The 22,684-nt window shown below is 35.9% G+C and overlaps 1 protein-coding gene across 4 annotated transcripts in view; it reads right to left on the minus strand.

Annotated features, from left to right (window-relative positions):
- Positions 1 to 22,684, minus strand: part of SESN3 (sestrin 3) — a 65,259-nt gene that overhangs the window by 21,011 nt on the left and 21,564 nt on the right. For 2 of the 4 annotated variants that reach the window (XM_015435329.4, XM_045371148.3), the window contains exon 2: positions 303 to 368. In XM_015435329.4, the coding sequence (XP_015290815.1) occupies positions 303 to 368 (66 nt within the window). Of the gene's footprint in view, positions 1 to 302; positions 369 to 7,782; positions 7,974 to 8,105; positions 8,225 to 22,684 lie in introns of all 4 variants that reach the window. The other 2 variants (XM_015435330.4, XM_045371147.3) reach the window with 2 other exon arrangements.

The following is a 22,684-nucleotide window of genomic DNA, read 5'->3' on the forward strand; positions in this document are numbered from 1 at the left end:
TTGCACTTAGGTGGGAAGGTCACTAAAAAGGTGATCTGATGATGAAAGAACTGTTGACTCTGGCAATGATCTGGCATTATTCTATTTCTATTAGTCCCTTCTTTAAGACAATGCTTGGCACATAATCGGTGCTCTGTAAATATTTGTGAAGCTGAAAAGAAAGTATCTCTATGGTTTTCTGACGTGGAATAAGAAACTCAAGAAAAAAATTCATTCCTACTTCCATATTAAAAAGAGATATTCTTTGATACAATTAAGTTATTTTAAAATCATACTTTATATTTTAAGACAGATAAACTTACTTCCTTCTCTGGAATAAAGGCACTTGGTCCTCTTGTCAAGGGTTGAGATACTCTGATTCTTTTATCCTATTTTTAAAAGAAAAGTTTTATCTATTAATGATGACTTTCTAAGAAATGTTAAATTTGTACACATTTATTGCTAAGGTACCAAAAATAAATAGAATAAATAATTAAATAAAATTATGTGAGACCAGAATAAGTGTTGGGTCTCTGATCAAAGAAAACCCATAGGGCCACTGCAAGGATGAGATAATGGGGCAAATGCCTACCACAGTGCTAAGTGCAGCACAGCCTCCTCAAAATGTCATATCCCTTAGTCATAGTCTACACCATAGACTTTAAGCCCATATTTGACATGCCTGAAAACCATTAACCTCCATAATAAAATAGTGTTTTATAGTAGTACACTGTTAGACATCAATTTGAAAACTAAAGAAAAGGTTAAATCCAAAGAGGATTACCTAACAACTCTCCAAAGCAATTACCTAATCCGTTTTTTTCCCCTAAAATAGCAATCAGCATATCTAACATGAAGTTTTGAAACTTTAAGAAAAATGTAAAAATTAGAAAAAGAAAGGTTAGTTCAATATAAGGAATGAAGAACATAGTAATTCTTATTGTTCCACTTGCTATTCTACTGGTAGTATTAACAACTGATAGACTGCCAATGGTATGCCTGAATGCTGATTTTAAGCTTTTAAAAATTTGTTAACTTTTTAAAATTGAAAAATATTTTAGTATCCTCATTTAAGTGTGATATAAGTCATAAAAATTTGAATCAGAGAATAGGGTCCTTCTTCTCTCCCTCCTTTTCTCCCCCCATTACTAGGTAACCTGAGTCTTTTTTGATCCTTACAATCAAACAGCCTATCAAACACAAAATAGTTATTTAAATCTCTTAAATCCTTTACTTCATTAGGAAGCAGTTACAAGACAAATTAGTGAAAGCAGGCAGTCAGGCATTTTAACATGATTTTTTTGAGAGCCTAATCAGATACTGTGATAGACTTTGAGGATACAGGGTGAGGAAAACAGATATGCTCTCTGCCCTCATGAGCTTTGCACACAATCTTCATCAATTTTGGGGGTCCTGTTGAAATAAATATATTAAACAATAATACTCTTAACCTGGTACAGTTTCAGAAATAAGTAGGCATCTAGGTTACATTTACAAAATGATGACAAAGGCCTCAGTCTCCTGGTCAAGTACACTGGAGGACTGCATGTTAAAAGGGTGAAGTCAGAATTCCAATATTGGTATTTCTTGTCTATGTCAACCAAATCTAGACTTAACCAGAAAGAATTTAAAGGAAAATAACAAGTTTCTTCCTTTTGCTAGCCTCCATAAGATATAGACAAAAAAAAATTTCGAACACTGTCTCTATAACTCAATGAACTACACGGTTAAAGTAAGCTACGATCACACCACTGCACTCCAGCCCGGGTGACAGAGTGAGACCTCATCTCACAAAACCATCACAACAAACAACTTAATGAAGTAGTATGTGAAAAGCAATTTTCTGGACAACTATTCATTTCAAATGAACAAAGCAGCTGAAAAACTGATTATGAGGAAAAATTACGATTACGAGGTTTGAGGAAAAAAATTTCAACAGGGAGATGTCGGTATCTTTAAATAATAAAAAGGACAAAATTTGGAGAACATGTAGCGGGAGCAAAATGCAAACTCTTTTATGTTAAGATGGACAATGGGATATTGGAAACAAAGAATGATTTATTAAATTTGTTGATAAAATCATAATTTGATATAGTTAGTAACTAAATTTACCTTTAAATGTTTTATATTATTATTTTAAATATTTTCCAGAACAGGAGAGATTTAAATCTGCAAAAACATTTTCATTATAAATGGAACTGAAAGATACTGCACTTAAATGAATATAACATCTCTTAAGTGTTTAGCAATTGAAAAGAAGCAACTTAAACTCAATTTCATTTGTGTCAACATTGATTTTTTTCACTTATTTAGCAAACATTAATTGAGCATTAACAATGTGCTAGGCACAGTGAGGACACAAATAAGAATTAGACTGGCAGAATGCATACAACCAACTATACGACATATGACATATACCATAGCAGGTGCATATAAAAAGTGATGAAAGAAGACATCATCTTAGCAATTATTTACTTAGTCATTTTCCTACTGTTGAACATTTTAGTTATATGCAGTTTTCACTATTATAAGCAACCCTGTGATGAACACCTTCATATAAAGACAGTTGGGACATATTTTGTGGTGTTTACGATAGTTTCTTTCAGAAGATTCCCAGAAGTGGACTTACTATGCTTTGGGTTATAAATACCTTTAAACTTCTTGTTGCTTACTGCCAATATGCTAAACTAACAAAAATGTCTTACCAATTTTATTTTCATCAGCTGAGAAAATGTCCACTTAACTCACTAATTTCAAAAGTAAAAAGCAGCATCCAAAAACATGTTTGAAGCTTTTTATTGTATGCTTATTTGTAGTAAAAAGTTCTTAAGCAGAGATGTGATCAGATCTGTGTTTTTAATAGTGTTGAGGGTGATGTAGCTCCTGGGCCTGAGAGGGAAAAATCCCAGCTGGGAAGCTCTGGTAATAGTCCAGGAGAGATAAAATATGGCCTGACCTAAAATATTTGTTTATATACCAAACATAAAAGAAAACTAACACAACTTTTAAGTTTTACCATCATGTATTCTTCCTCAATTATATTTTTTAATGTTGCCATTTTCGAAATGATCAGCCTAGTTTCTGCATAAGGAGAATCTTTTCTGGCAAGGACTCTACTACTGTATTGTCTCAGTTGGCTGCTCTGTCTATTCACAGGAAGGTGAAAAACAACTTTAAAAATGATCAAAACAGTTTATAAATTCTACTCTAAACACATTTCATTCTGAAAATTTGTTTCCACCCACTTTTCTATCTCTGCATGCTTTTAAAGTCAGTAAGATCAAATACAAAAAAATAGGACAGGACTATATCCAAAAGATTGATTTTTTTTTTTTTTTTAAGATAAGACCATAAGCTAGAGTTCCGGTCAAATTATAATGCCTTTCCTCTGCCTTTCTTTCAAATCCCAAATGTCCAAGGACCAAGTTCCTACTTCACTCATACTAGTTTTCCTGAAGTTTCTAGACCTACGTTCCCCAACATGGTAAGCATCAGTCACATATGGCTAAATTTAAATGAATTAAAATTCAATAAATTTAAAAACACAATTTCTCAGTCACATTAACCACATTTCAGGTGCTCAGCAGCCACACAGGGCCATGTGTACTCTACAGGACAGTGCAGACATTTCCATCTTCCACTATAGAGAGTTCTATTGGACAGTGCTGCTCTGGACTCGTTTGGTTTCGCTTTTTTAAAATTGTATTTTCAGACATTTTTATACGTTTTTGAAATGTTAAATGACTGCTCTGCAGAGTTATTCATTTGATGGTCACATCTACTCAATCCTAGACCCAAGCATTTTAGTGTAATTGCAGAAATGCTCTCAATCAATCAACCTATTCATCCTATTTGGGCAAATTAGGAAGAGAAAAAATTAACAGCCAGTTCCAAGGACCCTTGTCACAATTTCTGCTTACATTACAGTCCCCAGAAAAGTATTAAGGGCATGCTCACTTTCCTTCCTTCTTTCTCTTTCTTGTGGTAATAAATACATAAATAAATAACATTCAAGGTTTACCTTTTTAAATTAAGTGTACAACCCCAGTATTGTTAACTATATGCACGATGTTGTACAGAAGAGCTAGGACTTTTTCATTTTGCATAACTGAAATTTTACTCCCATTGAACAGCAACTCCTACTTCTCCCTGCCCCCAGGTCTAGGAACCACCATTCTACTTTTTGCTTTTTATGTAAACACAGTCTTTAGATCACAGTTGAGATTCTCCCTATATAATCCTCAGCTTTCTTACCTCTTTGCACAAGTCAAATCTACCTCCTTCTGGGCAACTCTCTCCTTGTTGGGCTTCCTTTTCTTTTTTTTTTTTTTTTTTTTGAGACGGAGTTTCACTCTTGTTGCCCAGGCTGCAGTGCAATGGCACGATCTCGGCTTACTGCAATCTCTGCCTCCTGGGCTCAAGCGATTCTCCTGCTTCAGCCTCCTGAGTTGCTGAGCTTCCATAACACTTTACCACCCAACCCACTAAATTCTTTGATCATTTACTTTTATGTTTCCTAGATGTCCCTTGCAACTCCTTCCTTATAAATACTGATTCTTTCAAGTCAATGTTCTCTTCTATGGCTACCATACTCTTTACACTAAACAAAATTCTACTCAAATTTGTTATGGTCACTACATTGTAGGGAAGACAATAGGAGCAGATGAAGGAAAAAATAAGGGCATATGATATGAAAATGAGCAACCCATGCAACCGCCTCCTGAATCTTTTTTATCTAGAGAACTTGCTAGCTCTTCTCTGCCCTCCAGTCTGGCTTTGGGTATTTTGTGACATAACCTGGATGCAACATTAGCACCTTAAAATCAACATGTTTAAAATGAATCTTCTATCTCAAACCAGCTGTTCCTCCTCACTTTCCTCTGTAGGTTATAAAATCACCATACATACCAGCAACTCTGGCTCAGATTCACAGTTATCTTTGACTCTTTATCCTAGGGGCCTGCATTCAAAGGGTTGCTAAATCCTGTAACTGTCTGTTGCCAACTAAATCTTTAAGTCATCCTTTCCACACCCTCTTCTCAGTTGTAAGATTTCTCTCATGCCAAGAAACCTTTTCCCCTCACAAGTGAGAATAATATCAATTCTAGACTGTAGCTTTCCCCATTGTTGGGAAGTTTTGAGAAGATACCACATAAAAATGTCATAAAGCATAATATAAAATAAAATATTTTTATTTTTCTTCTGCTTATTTTCCTCAATGTCAAAAAAAAAAAAAAAAAAAAAAAACCCAAGACTAAAACAGCTATATTTTCTTAACAGATGCTACTTGATTAGAAAAATTCAAGAATTGCTCTATGCTATGAGTGAAAATAAGCAGTGGCTGCACTAATTTTGAGGAATAATATTGCCATGCTTTTTTTCTAAGTATTTAAGCTAAAGCTACTATCTTATTTTTGGGAATAAATGAGTTTGATCATTTAGTCAAAGATCTAGTGACTCTTACACAATGGCTTTTAAATAATAAATCTTGTTTCATTTCTGTGAAAAACCAAAACAAGTACTTGAATTTCTTTTGCTGTCACTACCCACATGTGCCTATTTAAATTTAAGCTGATTAACTTTAAATAAAGTTAAGAATTTAGAGTTCAATTGCACTAGCTACATGTCAAGTGTTGAACAGCCACTTGTGGCTAGTGGGTACCATTCAGGACAATGTGAATCTAGGCTATTTCTACCATTGCCAAAGGTTCTACGGTATAGTGTTGCTTCATAATATTGTTCAGTTCCTAGGAAAATGCAAAGATATAAAATCGCTACAAAATCAGGAAGAAACATAGCATAATAAACATGTACTAAAGCACTTTCGTAGAAATAAAAGATTGACTTGAATGTTAAAACTGAAAAACCCAATAAAACCAACCAATTAACCTTAATAACAGAAAAGTTGAGAGATACCATTCTTCAGAGTCTTAATTTGATGGCAACCTTGAAATGACTAACTAAAAAGAATAAGAGAAATTCTCTAAAATGTTGACTTGAGTTTTAAAAAAAGGAATATAAAAGTTCCTAAAAAATTTTAAGCAGTGATAACTTTATTGTGATTTGTTTTCAGAATTTGCTATTTTTCAAGAAATCTTATAATTTTAGTCAAGAAGAAAACTAGTTATAAAATAGGAACTCACACTTTCTATGTGTCACCTGTATGTGTTCTAAGAGATTATTTTACAAGGTTTATAATCTCAAGAATGTTACCATTAGGAAAATTTATTTTTACAGATACCTCATTATAACTGAAAAAAGTTATGCCTGAAATTCATCAGTTGAGATTATGCCTATAAAGCAATTATCTGCTAGAAAACAAAACACTGAAAGGATGAAGATGAATTACATTTAGAAAATCACTTGTTTTGACACTTAGCAGCTAAGCAACTTATTAGATCCCTTTAAAGGATATGAATTGATCCCAATAGAAAATTAAGATACTTGTATTTGGAAGTCAGAAACTCTTAAAATTGTGAGTCTTTAGGAGTAATCAGCAAATTACTTGCCCCTAAAAGACTGACTTCCAAAGAAAATTAATTACTGCACTTTAAGCTACTAAATGCTTTAAAATAAACTATTAAAATTAATTTTCACTTATCTTTTTTCAGTTTTTTATTAAAAGTGGAAAAGCAAAATCATACACTTCTATCCACTAAAATGTAAATTTTAAAATTTTATAAAATTTTATAATTTATCTCAGTAGGGGAGCAAAAGGTGTAATTAATTTACAGAGAAACACTTAAGAATCTTTTTTAAAGAAAATCTGTTTGACATATAAAATGTTTTGGTAAAGTAAAATTTGACTCCATAGAGAACACTAGCCCCACAATTTTTAAAGATATCCTTAGAAGATAATTTAATAGTGCCAACGTTATATTTTAAATACACTACAATGACAAAATATCTTAAATACAAAACACATGCCCCAAACAAAATTTTTAGGTGTGAATGTAAGAAAGCCAATTGTAATGGTCTATACAAATAGTAAATTTCAGTTTTTGACCCTCCTTTTATTGTTATAGATGTTCCATTTTGGCTGAAACACTGCAACAACAACAAAAAGCAGGTATAAACAGGCAGCTCTATGCTATGAAATAATGCTGATGTAACCCTAGTTGAGAAAACAACAGGTTTTAAATTAATTATAACGGATTGGTACTTTTGTAGGAAACTTAACTTTAAAGGCCAGTCACTAACTGGAACATAAATTCTGTTCCTACTATCTCTAAAAGAAAAATCCAAAAGACAATTTTAAAAAATGTGACTTCTATACCATATTAAAATATGTATTGATGTTCACCAGATTATAATAACTGAGATCCAAGGTTATTCCACAAGAAAAGATCTGAAAGCAGAAAATGGCAATGGCACCTAGGGTGAGAATCTTTTAAATTACACCAACATCTCTTCTCTTACTTGAAGCTAGAGTGGTTCAAGGAACCACTGAGCATCAGAAGCCCAGCAGATATTACAGGGGTGTCAGAAATTCACTGACACTCCAAAGAGCATTCAAAATTCTCCTTCATAATGGGGAATCTCATCTAATCCGAAGGGCCTGAGACTTTAAGAGTGACCTCCTTTTAACTGAGCTATTAAAGCCAAGGCTATCAAGTCCTTCCTGCAAGAGTTTTACCTCTGGGTAGAATCATTTGAGGAACATAGGAAAGATCTTGCTACTAATAGCGTGAAATCTAGCCTTTTTCAACAATACATATGAAATTTGATTTTTAACTTGAATTCTCAAAACATTTCCATTCAAAAGTACTGTAGTTATCAACTGTATTATAGCAATTTCTTTACCTCCTCTCTCTACTGAATCATCAGCTCCTTGTAGGCCGGTCGGTCAGTACCTTGTTCATCTTTGACTACTTCAATCTTAGAATGGTGTACATGTGAGGTAAACTTCTGGTCTGGGTTTTATAGCTTTATGTAATAATGGTCATTGGCATAGCAGTATGTTTTTCTATTTCACTTTTCCAAGAGAATGAGTTCTAAGAAATAATATGAGATATTATGATTAAGCACTCTCATTTAAAAAAAATCTTGGTGTGCCATTTGGTAAGAACCATTACATAAATTTTACTTGTTTTACTAACTGTGAGCCCAAAGCTACACAAGCTCACCTTGTGAGTACTCTGGAAATGGTAGCCATGAGTACTGCTATTATTAGTGGAAACTGGCAGTAGTACTCATTGTAGTGGAAGCAGTTAAGTACTTAAAGATGAATGGATTCATCCCAGCACTAAAAGAATTAAAATGAATGAAGAATTAAAAATGTATATCCATCTAGCAAAGGGCAGCTAATGAGTTTAATTTGCATTGCAGTACAGCTGAATTTCTAAATAAGCTTTTGCTTGGCTACTAACAAAATCCCTTAATTTTTAGTCATTAGAACACATAGTGAACTTGTTCAAAGTGCAAACAAGTTTTTACATTTATACACTGACTACGGAGTGGCAAGCTTCTAAAAACAAAAGGACCACTTCAAGGTAGCCCGAGAACCCTGTACGACCCCAGAATTATACAAATCTAAAAAGGTGGAAATAATTAAGAACAAATACCGTAGGAGGGTCTTTAAGCAACACCATCAGCATTGTACTACTAGTTAGTCCTTTAAACTGGAAATAAATCTAAAATCACACTCATGTCCAGTGTCACCCAGAGGCAAGTGGCAAAGAACACACTTTTTCCACTTTCCATGTAATGCCACAGAGTGACATAAATCAAAGCTACAGTCACCTGCAAATTTAAAAGGTAATTGAGACAGCAGCTCAAGGAAACCTGCCTGTCTCTGTAGACTCCACCTCTGGGGACAGGGCACAGTAAACTAAGACACACAGACACCTCTGCACAGACGCAAACGACTCTGTCTGACAGCTTTGAAGAGAGCAGTGGATCTCCCAACACGGAGGTTGAGATCTGAGAAGGGACAGACTCCCTGCTCAAGCGGGTCCCTGACCCCTGAGTAGCCTAACTGGGAGACATCCCCCACTAGGGGCAGTCTGACACCCCACACCTCACAGGGAGGAGTACACCCCTGAGAGGAAGCTTCCAAAGCAAGAATCAGACAGGTACACTCGCTGTTCAGAAATATTCTATCTTCTGCAGCCTCTGCTGCTGATACCCAGGCAAACAGGGTCTGGAGTGGACCTCAAGCAATCTCCAACAGACCTACAGCTGAGGGTCCTGACTGTTAGAAGGAAAACTATCAAACAGGAAGGACACCTACACCAAAACCCCATCAGTACATCACCATCATCAAAGACCAGAGGCAGATAAAACCACAAAGATGGGGAAAAAGCAGGGCAGAAAAGCTGGAAATTCAAAAAATAAGAGCGCATCTCCCCCGGCAAAGGAGCGCAGCTCATCGCCAGCAATGGATCAAAGCTGGACGGAGAATGACTTTGACGAGATGAGAGAAGAAGGCTTCAGTCCATCAAATTTCTCAGAGCTAAAGGAGGAATTACGTACCCAGCGCAAAGAAACTAAAAATCTTGAAAAAAAAGTGGAAGAATTGATGGCTAGAGTAATTAATGCAGAGAAGGTCCTAAACGAAATGAAAGAGATGAAAACCATGACACGAGAAATACGTGACAAATGCACAAGCTTCAGTAACCGACTCGATCAACTGGAAGAAAGAGTATCAGCGATTGAGGATCAAATGAATGAAATGAAGCGAGAAGAGAAACCAAAAGAAAAAAGAAGAAAAAGAAACGAACAAAGCCTGCAAGAAGTATGGGATTATGTAAAAAGACCAAATCTACGTCTGATTGGGGTGCCTGAAAGTGAGGGGGAAAATGGAACCAAGTTGGAAAACACTCTTCAGGATATCATCCAGGAGAACTTCCCCAACCTAGTAGGGCAGGCCAACATTCAAATCCAGGAAATACAGAGAACGCCACAAAGATACTCCTCGAGAAGAGCAACTCCAAGACACATAATTGCCAGATTCACCAAAGTTGAAATGAAGGAAAAAATCTTAAGGGCAGCCAGAGAGAAAGGTCGGGTTACCCACAAAGGGAAGCCCATCAGACTAACAGCAGATCTCTCAGCAGAAACTCTACAAGCCAGAAGAGAGTGGGGGCCAATATTCAACATTCTTAAAGAAAAGAATTTTAAACCCAGAATTTCATATCCAGCCAAACTAAGTTTCATAAGTGAAGGAGAAATAAAATCCTTTACAGATAAGCAAATGCTTAGAGATTTTGTCACCACTAGGCCTGCCTTACAAGAGATCCTGAAGGAAGCACTAAACATGGAAAGGAACAACCGGTACCAGCCATTGCAAAAACATGCCAAAATGTAAAGACCATTGAGGCTAGGAAGAAACTGCATCAACTAATGAGCAAAATAACCAGTTAATATCATAATGGCAGGATCAAGTTCACACATAACAATATTGACCTTAAATGTAAATGGACTAAATGCTCCAATTAAAAGACACAGACTGGCAAACTGGATAAAGAGTCAAGACCCATCAGTCTGCTGTATTCAGGAGACCCATCTCACACGCAGAGACATACATAGGCTCAAAATAAAGGGATGGAGGAAGATTTACCAAGCAAATGGAGAACAAAAAAAAGCAGGGGTTGCAATACTAGTCTCTGATAAAACAGACTTTAAACCATCAAAGATCAAAAGAGACAAAGAAGGCCATTACATAATGGTAAAGGGATCAATTCAACAGGAAGAGCTAACTATCCTAAATATATATGCACCCAATACAGGAGCACCCAGATTCATCAAGCAAGTCCTTAGAGACTTACAAAGAGACTTAGACTCCCATACAATAATAATGGGAGACTTCAACACTCCACTGTCAACATTAGACAGATCAACGAGACAGAAAGTTAACAAGGATATCCAGGAATTGAACTCATCTCTGCAGCAAGCAGACCTAATAGACATCTATAGAACTCTCCACCCCAAATCAACAGAATATACATTCTTCTCAGCACCACATCATACTTACTCCAAAATTGACCACGTAATTGGAAGTAAAGCACTCCTCAGCAAATGTACAAGAACAGAAATTATAACAAACTGTCTCTCAGACCACAGTGCAATCAAACTAGAACTCAGGACTAAGAAACTCAATCAAAACCGCTCAACTACATGGAAACTGAACAACCTGCTCCTGAATGACTACTGGGTACATAATGAAATGAAGGCAGAAATAAAGATGTTCTTTGAAACCAATGAGAACAAAGATACAACATACCAGAATCTCTGGGACACATTTAAAGCAGTGTGTAGAGGGAAATTTATAGCACTAAATGCCCACAAGAGAAAGCAGGAAAGATGTAAAATTGACACTCTAACATCGCAATTAAAAGAACTAGAGAAGCAAGAGCAAACACATTCGAAAGCTAGCAGAAGGCAAGAAATAACTAAGATCAGAGCAGAACTGAAGGAGATAGAAACACAAAAAACCCTCCAAAAAATCAATGAATCCAGGAGTTGGTTTTTTGAAAAGATCAACAAAATTGACAGACCACTAGCCAGACTAATAAAGAAGAAAAGAGAGAAGAATCAAATCGACGCAATTAAAAATGATCAAGGGGATATCACCACCGACCCCACAGAAATACAAACTACCATCAGAGAATACTATAAACACCTCTACGCAAATAAACTGGAAAATCTAGAAGAAATGGATAATTTCCTGGACACTTACACTCTTCCAAGACTAAACCAGGAAGAAGTTGAATCCCTGAATAGACCAATAGCAGGCTCTGAAATTGAGGCAACAATTAATAGCCTACCAACCAAAAAAAGTCCAGGACCAGATGGATTCACAGCTGAATTCTACCAGAGGTACAAAGAGGAGTTGGTACCATTCCTTCTGAAACTATTCCAATCAATAGAAAAAGAGGGAATCCTCCCTAACTCATTTTATGAGGCCAACATCATCCTGATACCAAAGCCTGGCAGAGACACAACAAAAAAAGAGAATTTTAGACCAATATCCCTGATGAACATCGATGCAAAAATCCTCAATAAAATACTGGCAAACCGGATTCAGCAACACATCAAAAAGCTTATCCACCATGATCAAGTGGGCTTCATCCCTGGGATGCAAGGCTGGTTCAACATTCGCAAATCAATAAACATAATCCAGCATATAAACAGAACCAAAGACAAGAACCACATGATTATCTCAATTGATGCAGAAAAGGCTTTTGACAAAATTCAACAGCCCTTCATGCTAAAAACGCTCAATAAATTCGGTATTGATGGAACGTACCTCAAAATAATAAGAGCTATTTATGACAAACCCACAGCCAATATCATACTGAATGGGCAAAAACTGGAAAAATTCCCTTTGAAAACTGGCACAAGACAGGGATGCCCTCTCTCACCACTCCTATTCAACATAGTGTTGGAAGTTCTGGCTAGGGCAATCAGGCAAGAGAAAGAAATCAAGGGTATTCAGTTAGGAAAAGAAGAAGTCAAATTGTCCCTGTTTGCAGATGACATGATTGTATATTTAGAAAACCCCATTGTCTCAGCCCAAAATCTCCTTCAGCTGATAAGCAACTTCAGCAAAGTCTCAGGATACAAAATTAATGTGCAAAAATCACAAGCATTCTTATACACCAGTAACAGACAAACAGAGAGCCAAATCAGGAATGAACTTCCATTCACAATTGCTTCAAAGAGAATCAAATACCTAGGAATCCAACTTACAAGGGATGTAAAGGACCTCTTCAAGGAGAACTACAAACCACTGCTCAGTGAAATCAAAGAGGACACAAACAAATGGAAGAACATACCATGCTCATGGATAGGAAGAATCAATATTGTGAAAATGGCCATACTGCCCAAGGTAATTTATAGATTCAATGCCATCCCCATCAAGCTACCAATGAGTTTCTTCACAGAATTGGAAAAAACTGCTTTAAAGTTCATATGGAACCAAAAAAGAGCCCGCATCTCCAAGACAATCCTAAGTCAAAAGAACAAAGCTGGAGGCATCACGCTACCTGACTTCAAACTATACTACAAGGCTACAGTAACCAAAACAGCATGGTACTGGTACCAAAACAGAGATATAGACCAATGGAACAGAACAGAGTCCTCAGAAATAATACCACACATCTACAGCCATTTGATCTTTGACAAACCTGAGAGAAACAAGAAATGGGGAAAGGATTCCCTATTTAATAAATGGTGCTGGGAAAATTGGCTAGCCATAAGTAGAAAGCTGAAACTGGATCTTTTCCTTACTCCTTATACGAAAATTAATTCAAGATGGATTAGAGACTTAAATGTTAGACCTAATACCATAAAAATCCTAGAGGAAAACCTAGGTAGTACCATTCAGGACATAGGCATGGGCAAAGATTTCATGTCTAAAACACCAAAAGCAACGGCAGCAAAATCCAAAATTGACAAATGGGATCTCATTAAACTAAAGAGCTTCTGCACAGCAAAAGACACTACCATCAGAGTGAACAGGCAACCTACAGAATGGGAGAAAATTTTTGCAATCTACTCATCTGACAAAGGGCTTATATCCAGAACCTACAAAGAACTCAAACAAATTTACAAGAAAAAAACAAACAACCCCATCAAAAAGTGGGCAAAGGACATGAACAGACATTTCTCAAAAGAAGACATTCATACAGCCAACAGACACATGAAAAAATGCTCATCATCACTGGCCATCAGAGAAATGCAAATCAAAACCACAATGAGATACCATCTCACACCAGTTAGAATGGCAATCATTAAAAAGTCAGGAAACAACAGGTGCTGGAGAGGATGTGGAGAAATAGGAACACTTTTACACTGTTGGTGGGATTGTAAACTAGTTCAACCATTATGGAAAACAGTATGGCGATTCCTCAAGGATCTAGAACTAGATGTACCATATGACCCAGCCATCCCATTACTGGGTATATACCCAAAGGATTATAAATTATGCTGCTATAAAGACATATGCACACGTATGTTTGTTGCAGCACTATTCACAATAGCAAAGACTTGGAATCAACCCAAATGTCCATCAGTGACAGATTGGATTAAGAAAATGTGGCACATATACACCATGGAATACTATGCAGCCATAAAAAAGGATGAGTTTGAGTCCTTTGTAGGGACTTGGATGCAGCTGGAATCCATCATTCTTAGTAAACTATCACAAGAACAGAAAACCAAACACCGCATGTTCTCACTCATAGGTGGGAACTGAACAATGAGATCACTCGGACTCAGGAAGGGGAACATCACACACCGGGGCCTATCATGGGGAGGGGGGAGGGGGAGGGATTGCATTGGGAGTGATACCTGATGTAAATGACGAGTTGATGGGTGCAGCACAGCAACATGGCACAAGTATACATATGTAACAAACCTGCACGTTATGCACATGTACCCTACAACTTAAAGTATAATAATAATAAATAAATTTAAAAAAAAAAAAAAAAAAAAAAAAAAAGGTAATTGATAGTTTTAAAATGACTTGTCTTTTCTGTGCTCTGTGGAATTTAGATGTATTTGAACCAGTGTATTCCTGAGGATCTGCCTTCCCTTTTTCTCTCTACTGAAAGGCTATCCATACCTCCTTTAAGCCCTGTCTCAAATACCAACCCCTTTGGTCTTCCTTCTCTCCTAACTCCCAAGCTTTCCTATGAATTTAAATTTTTTTTTTTTTTTTTGAGACTGAGTCTGGCTCTGTCGCCCAGGCTGGAGTGCAGTGGCCGGATCTCAGCTCACTGCAAGCTCCGCCTCCCGGGTTCACGCCATTCTCCTGCCTCAGCCTCCGGAGTAGCTGGGACCACAGGCGCCCGCCACCTCGCCCGGCTAGTTTTTTGTATTTTTTTAGTAGAGACGGGGTTTCACCGTGTTAGCCAGGATGGTCTTGATCTCCTGACCTTGTGATCCGCCCGTCTCAGCCTCCCAAAGTGCTGGGATTACAGGCTTGAGCCACCGCGCCTGGCTTAAATTTATTTTTCTTAAGGTTCAGTTATACTGTTTCCCTCTCTTATAGCTATTAACATATATTATTATCTTATTGCTTCTTTCAGACTATAAGCTCCTTAAAGAGTAGAATCAATTTCTAACACAATATCTGTAGCATTACAGCTCAGCAAAGTGAAAATAATGGATTCTCATATATTTTTTGAATTGAATTAAGGAGATAGGAGTCTGGCTGTAGGCTCTTTCATCCATTTCTCCTCCTTGAACAGAACAAGAACATCCTGTGGATTTAAGGAAATTAATGTTCTCTGAATTCTTATTAGAAACACCAATAAGTTAAACCAATATATAAAACACAGTCCTAAACATCAATCTACTTACTATCTTCCATGTGCCCTCTGGATGTCTATTTGTTTATTTTCTTAATTATTAAAACAAACAGTATCTGTAATTTCCCATAATTTGTGCCACTTTCTTAGAAATCAGTAATATTCCATGCTGTGACACTAATCTTGGGCAACAAAGCCTCCTGTATAAGCTTTTAAGTGTTGAACACTTTCTATAGAGTTATAGTGCTACAAAATATAGCTGTTGAATATGCTAGTAAAATTTTGAGCTAAAGCCCAAGAAAATGAGGAGAGAACTATAAATCTCAGTAGCTGAGATAATGCAAGTCCATAATAAGCACTTAACTCATTGCTTCCTTATTAACAAAAAGACAATATGCTTTTCTACCACTAATTATAAGATCTGGTCCCAAAAAAGTATTAAGACAGGCTTTACTTCTATATGAATAATTTTTTTACAGTTTCTGTATTGTGTAACAATAAAACTTCCCCTTGAATTTTAGAAAGCTTTACTTATTAAAATGTCTCAATTAGATGAAAAGAAATTAAAATTGGAAGCTTTCAGAAAGTAAAATTACCATTAGAAACAATTAAAGTTGTGTAACATTCTAATATTACTCAGTAGATGGTTGAATAGTTACTAGTACTTTTGGAGAAACAAAAATATGCAGTGAATGTAGTTATCTTGGTGTATGAGGGAAAAGCGGAGTTTTAAATCAAGCTTCCATATTCAGCATCTACCAGCTTGACTATAGCATTATAAAATCAAAAGGCTTTAGGTTATTCCAATGGAACAGAATGATAGGATGGTTTTCAGATTTTTCAAAACACAATGATAAAATACAAGTCACTTACTCAGCTTAGAGGAATCAGGAAAATATATTAAATGTATTTGATTTCTAGAGATTTACAAAACAAATTATAAGCATTTAGCCATATGGAAACCAGTACTTCTTTACTCACTGAGTCAGAAATAACAAGAACTCACGTTCTCATTTAAATTGAGAAAGTACCTTTCACACAGCCTCCCAGGATCACAACAACTGTATACATTCAAGTATGCTTGATTTTACTTTGAATTATATTAAACTTCAGTTTTAATAAAACTTAAAAGAAGTCTTTATTCCTAGTTTTAAAAGGAGCAGTCGCGTTTTCATTTTTACCCGGAATAGAATGAACAGATCTGATCTGTACAGTAAATGCACGAAGACATCATTTCTGCTCTATTTTGCCAATCCCCATGTCTATAAGCAGAAAACTACAAGATTGTGCTTTAATGTACACAGATAAACTTAAAACCTACTGTAATCAGAATTAAAACCATTCTTATGCTCATTTAAGTAAACAGTTCACAGATGTCTTGATGTCAGGATCTCTTTATAGTCTTAAAAATTATTGACCCCTCTGCTTCTGGGCAAGGAGTGGTTTGCTGGTGTGGACATCTGTGTCCATGTGAAGGGTAGTGGTCATGTGGCTGAGACTTGTGCTATCCAGCAGTATGTCTCCAAATCCCTGGTAGCCTATTACCAGAAATATGTGAATGAGGCTTCCAAGAAGCAGATCAAAGACATCTTCATCCAGTACGACTGGATCCTGCTGATAGGTGACCCCTTTGCTGCAAATTCAAAAAGTTAGGAGGCATTGCAGTTATATAAGAATGTGTCCTTCTATTTTAGAAATACATACTAAAGTATACAGCAGGTAGAAGAAAATGAGTTTTGAGATTTAATTATTTCAGCAGCAATAATAGCAACACAGGATTGATGAAGTTAACAGTGACAAAAATCTAACCAATATTAAATTTGGTCATGGGTTTACGAAGCTTCATTACATTATTTTTTCTGGTTTTGTGTTGCTTGAAATTTTTATAATTTTTTAAGTGACTAGCAAGGTACCTGAGATAAATAGGCATTTAAATAAATTACAATTATTACAATAAAGTTTCTGTAATTTATAATACAAGTTAATGAAAAATAAATGTTATTAATAAACCTTACTAAAATTGAAATTAAACACTGTAACTTTTATAAAGAAGAATTATTAATTCATTTGATTATTTTTTAAACCTCTGTTATGTACTGAATGTTCCTGTCCCCCCCTCAAAATTCATATGTTGAAATCCTAACCCCTGATGTGATGGTATTAAGAGGTGGGGCCTTTGGAAGGTAATTAGGTCGTAAGAGTAGAGTCTTCGTGAATGGGATTAGTGCCCTTTATAAAAGACCCCAAGAGCTCCCTGGCCCTCTTCTGCCCTGTTGAGGACACAGTGCAAAGATAGCTGTCTATGAACTAGGAAGCAGACATTCATTAGACATAATTTGCTGGCACCCTGATCTAGGATTTCTCAGCTTGTAGAACTGTGAGAAATAAATGTTCACTGCTTCTGCCACCCAATCTTTGCTTTTTGTTATAGCAGCCTGCATGGACTAAGACAAGCTCATTTTCTGGAAGGTGTTGAACTAAGTGCTTGAAAATACAAAGATAAATGAAGCACAAGTGCTGACTTCAAGGAAATGCCAGGTAAATAAGTATGGATGCACAATTACAATATATGTTAGGAGCTATAATGGGAGTAACCAAAACAGGAATGTCTCACTCTGCCTGCAAGAGTATGGACTAAAACAGCCTTCTAGATGAGATAAATCTTGGGAAGGAGTAGAAATTTGTCAGGATACCTAGAAAAGGATAGTTAAGTCTATGTGGATACAACAATACCAGGAAAAAGAAATATAAAATACAAAGACATGACACATCGCGGGAACTATGTTGTTCTACATGATTCCTGAAACTTTCTCAGGGAATAAGACTAGAGACATAGGCAAGAGTCACGTCACGAATGTCAGACTAAAGAGCTTTGATGTTATATAAACAATGGGCAATAGTAAAATAATTATATTTGTCTTTTAAGAAAATATTTCTGACATCCATTAGAAAGTAGAGTGGGATGGGGGAGGCTGGGGGAAATATGAGCTATTAGTAAGATTTGGGTTAATTAAGTAGTATGGATTAAAGAAAAGGAATTACACTGATCGCTAGTTAGGAGACTAAATAGAACTGAGTGACTAATGGAATATTAGGGTAAAATACTGAGAGAAGTCTAGGATTCCTCACAGAATTCTGAATTAGATGACTGGATGGATGAATAATGGCGACACCAACTGATATAAGAGAAATCCACACAATAAGGTGGCTCAGATTTAGGTTGATTCTCACAATCTAGGGATACATGCTTATAAGACAGTAATGTGGAAGGACATGAGTTTCAGAGAGATGAAAACACTGTCAAGAATCAAATGTTTCATTATTTTAATTTGCATTTAAAGACCCAAACTTTTATTATGCATTACACCTTAATATTTAATAACAACTTTATACTAGGTTATCTCACCACCTGTTCACAAACTTCTTCTCAGTGACTCTAATTTGCTTTCCGTTTCTAATACTACTACCCCAGTTTACCTATCATCTTATCCTTAGCTTATTGAGGGGGTGGTGTTGGGGGAAGGACAGTAGAGGCAGAAAGGCAAGATATCCAACATTCTGGCCCCTAATCTAACTTTTCAACTTTTGTTTTCCAAGTGTTCCCTTAGATGAACACGTCACATAAACCTCAACATAGTTCCTAAATTCTGTATATTGACTCATTCAAAACCACAGTGAGTTTTCCCATCTTTCGGATTCCCATTTATGTGACACCTGGTATCATTTAGTGAAACAGAAGTAAACCTCTTTTATATACCTTTTATAGAAAAGTGTTTATCTTCTCTTTCACTAATTATAAAAGAAGTGTTCCAGCTTAATGACTAATTCAAATCAGGTGCTCAATAAATGTTGCTTGATAACACACTATTTCTATATATTACTCAGCCTATTACACATTTAATGATATTAGAAACTATTTTTGAACAATAACCACTTTAAAATGTTTTTTGGCATCCTGGATTTATGCCAGTCCTAAAATACACACACACACACACACACACACACACACAATTTAATACAGTTACTTCACAACATCCAAAGTTTCTCAATTCCTGTTTTGGCAAGAAAATTCTCAGAGTGCAGTTTTTGATAGAAAGAAAAAGCTATAATTACGCTATAATTAAGATCTGTGAAAGTAATTATCTTCTAATAATCACAAAGACTTCCTTTAATTTGTCATTCTCCTGATATCTCCTCCCATTTTCCAGATTAGTTTGCATACAGATGCTATTCAGGCCCTTTTCTGTTCTTTATCATTCTTTTTTAAGTAACTTAACTGAAGATAACAGGATTTGTTATCCTTAGCCTGTACTTAAGGTTTCAATGTTAGTGTACTAAATCAATAGTTTTTCAGTTAACTCAAAATAAACAGGGTCATTCACATCACCTAAACATTACTACTGTTTTTTTAGACGTAATCTTGCTCTGTTGCCCAGGTTGGAGTACAGTGGTGCGATCTCAGCTCATTGTAACCTCCGCCTCCCGGGTTCAAGCGTTTCTTCCGCCTCAGCCTCCTGAGTAGGTGGGGCTACAGAGGCATTTTTTTTGTATTTCTAGTAGAGATGGGGTTTCACCATCTTGGCCAGGCTGGTCTCGAACTCCTGACCTTGTGATCCATCTGTCTCGGCCTCCCAAAGTGTTGGGATTACAGGCGTGAGCCACTGTGCAGGCCAACATCACTACTTTTTAAGCACTGAAAGGACATCAGTGAAGACCAGAGGCCTGCTAGACATTCTAAGTTTAAAACACTTTCAAATCAAAGAAATCAACCAACCCATCAGTATGTACCAACTAAATTCATTGTTAAGCAACTTATGTAATAGCTCTTTTAAGAACAGAAAGTATAAAAACTGCCTAAAGGAGTTTACAAACTAGTTGTAAAATTAGATATAGACACCCAAAGAGTAATAAACAAAATAATATATAACTTAATGCTAGAGGTAAGGCGATATGATGAAAAAGGTACTAAAACCTGAGTTATCTTCCCTTCTTAGCACTGAAAGGATCAGGGCTTTGATCATTTTTTAAGGAATTAATTTTTGCATTTGAAAAATGAGAGACATTCCAGGAGGCCTTTTTGCATGAACATTCTGTGGTTATACAGAATGCTGTGAAAGATTCTAAATGCTGGTAGAAAGTTTTCAGAAAGAAAATAAGCTAAATGCTTTAAAATTACTTTCCCATGCTAGTTTAAAAAATGTTTTCTTGTTTTAAAAATAATTTTACCTAACCTATTGATAAACCGATAGGTTCTGGATTTTTGGTAAAATGTTATAAAACCAAGATTAGAAAAAAAGTCTATTGTAGATACATATCATATAATATCACATAATTTACATAATTTAATAGCAGAAGAACTGTAATTTTAAATATGTCTAAAATTCTCTTCAATGTTCTATACTCTATGTTTTTTTTTTCTTTTTTTTTTTTGTGGAGATGGGGTTTTACCATGTTGGTCTTACCAGGTTTTACCAGGCTGGTCTCAAACTCAAGAGTTCAAGTGATCTGCCCTGCCTCGGCCTCCCAAAGTGCTGGGATTATAGGCGTGAGCCACCATGCCCAGTCAATTTATGTTGTTCATAAATGATCCAGTGACGAAGCATACTATAATCTAAAAAAAAGAAATAATAATCTATTTATTGTTAGGATTTATGGTATTCAATGATTTTCTTCTTTCCTTAGTTTTTTTTTTTTTTTTTTTTAAATGAATCAAGGATTATGTTAAGGTATTTTATGTAAATGATAGAGTAGTCTTTTAAATAATCATTATATGACTAGTAACCTTTATAATCTAGTAGTGTGAATAACATTTGAAAGTCCTCAAAAAGTAACGTATGGACTTGTCCTTACATATTTTTATTTTAAAAATATATTAAATAATTTTAGTTCCAGCATGAAGTATTACTGGGCCTGTATACATTAGTGAGGTTTAACTTTACATAACTGTTTTGTAGAGAGTTCATATAATCATGACAGGACTTCAAATACAGCTGTTCCTTCCCAAAGAATGTAATTGCCAAAAAATACATTTTTTTCTTCTAAAAGAAGAGCTGCATGATCATCAGAGTGCCAAATGTGCTTATAACTATCAGAGCATATAGGTTGGCTGGTAGGTAGTAATTCCTCACTTAAATGGCTACCATTGACTTTCTTCACAGAATTGAAAAAAACTACTTTAAATTTCATATGGAACCAAAAAAAGCCCATATAGCCAAGACAATCCTAAACAAAAAGAGCAAAGCTGGAGGCATCATGCTACCTGGCTTTAAACTACACTACAAGGCTACAGTAACCAAACTAGCATAGCACTGGTTCCAAAACAGACATATAGACCAATGGAGCAGAACAGAGGCCTCAGAAATAACATCACACATCTACAACCATCTGATCTATGACAAACCTGACAAAAACAAGCAATGAGGAAAGGATTCCCTATTTAATAAATGATGTTGGGAAAACTGGCTAGCTATATGCAGAAAACTGAAACTGGATCCCTTCCTTATACCTTATACAAAAATTAACTCAAAGTAGATTAAGGACTTAAACATAAGACCTAAAACCATAAATACCCTAGAAGAAAACCTAGGCAATACCATTCAGGACATAGGCATGGGCAAAGACTTCATGACTAAAACACCAAAAGCAATGGCAACAAAAGCCAAAATAGACAAATGGGATCTAATTAAAGAGCTTCTGCACAGCAAAAGAGACTATCATCAGAGTGAACAGGCAATCTACAGAATGGGAGAAAATTTTTGCAATCTATCCATCTGACAAAGGGCTAATTTCCAGTATCTACAAGGAACTTAAACAAGTGTACAAGAAAAAAACAAACAACCCCATCAAAAAGTGGGAAGGGATATGAACAGACACTTCTCGAAAGAAGACATTTATGTGGCCAACAAACATACAAAAAAAAAAAGCTCATCATCGCTGGTCATTAGAGAAATGCAAATCAAAAACACAATGAGATACCACCTCACGCCAGTTAGAATGGCCATCATTAAAAAGTCAGGAAACAACAGATGCTGGAAAGGATGTGGAGAAAATAGGAATGCTTTTATACTGTTGGTAGGAGTGTAAATTCGTTCAACTATTGTGGAAGACAGTGTGCAATTCCTCAAGGACCTAGAACCAGAAATACCATTTGACCTAGCAATCCCATTACTGGGTATATACACAAAGGATTATAAATCATTCTACTCTAAAGACACATACACATTTATGTTTATTGCAGCACTATTCACAGTAGCAAAGGCTTGGAACCAACCCAAATGCCTATCAACGATAGACTGGATAAAGAAAATGTGGCACATATACACCATGGAATACTATGCAGCCATAAAAAAGGATGAGTTTGGCCAGGCATGGTGGCTCACGCCTGTAATCACAGCACTTTGGGAGGCTGAGGCGGGTGGATCTCCTGAGGTTAGAAGTTTGAGACCAGC

The sequence above is a fragment of the Macaca fascicularis genome, chromosome 14, assembly GCF_037993035.2.
Source record: "Macaca fascicularis isolate 582-1 chromosome 14, T2T-MFA8v1.1".
Classification (NCBI taxonomy): domain Eukaryota; kingdom Metazoa; phylum Chordata; class Mammalia; order Primates; family Cercopithecidae; genus Macaca; species Macaca fascicularis.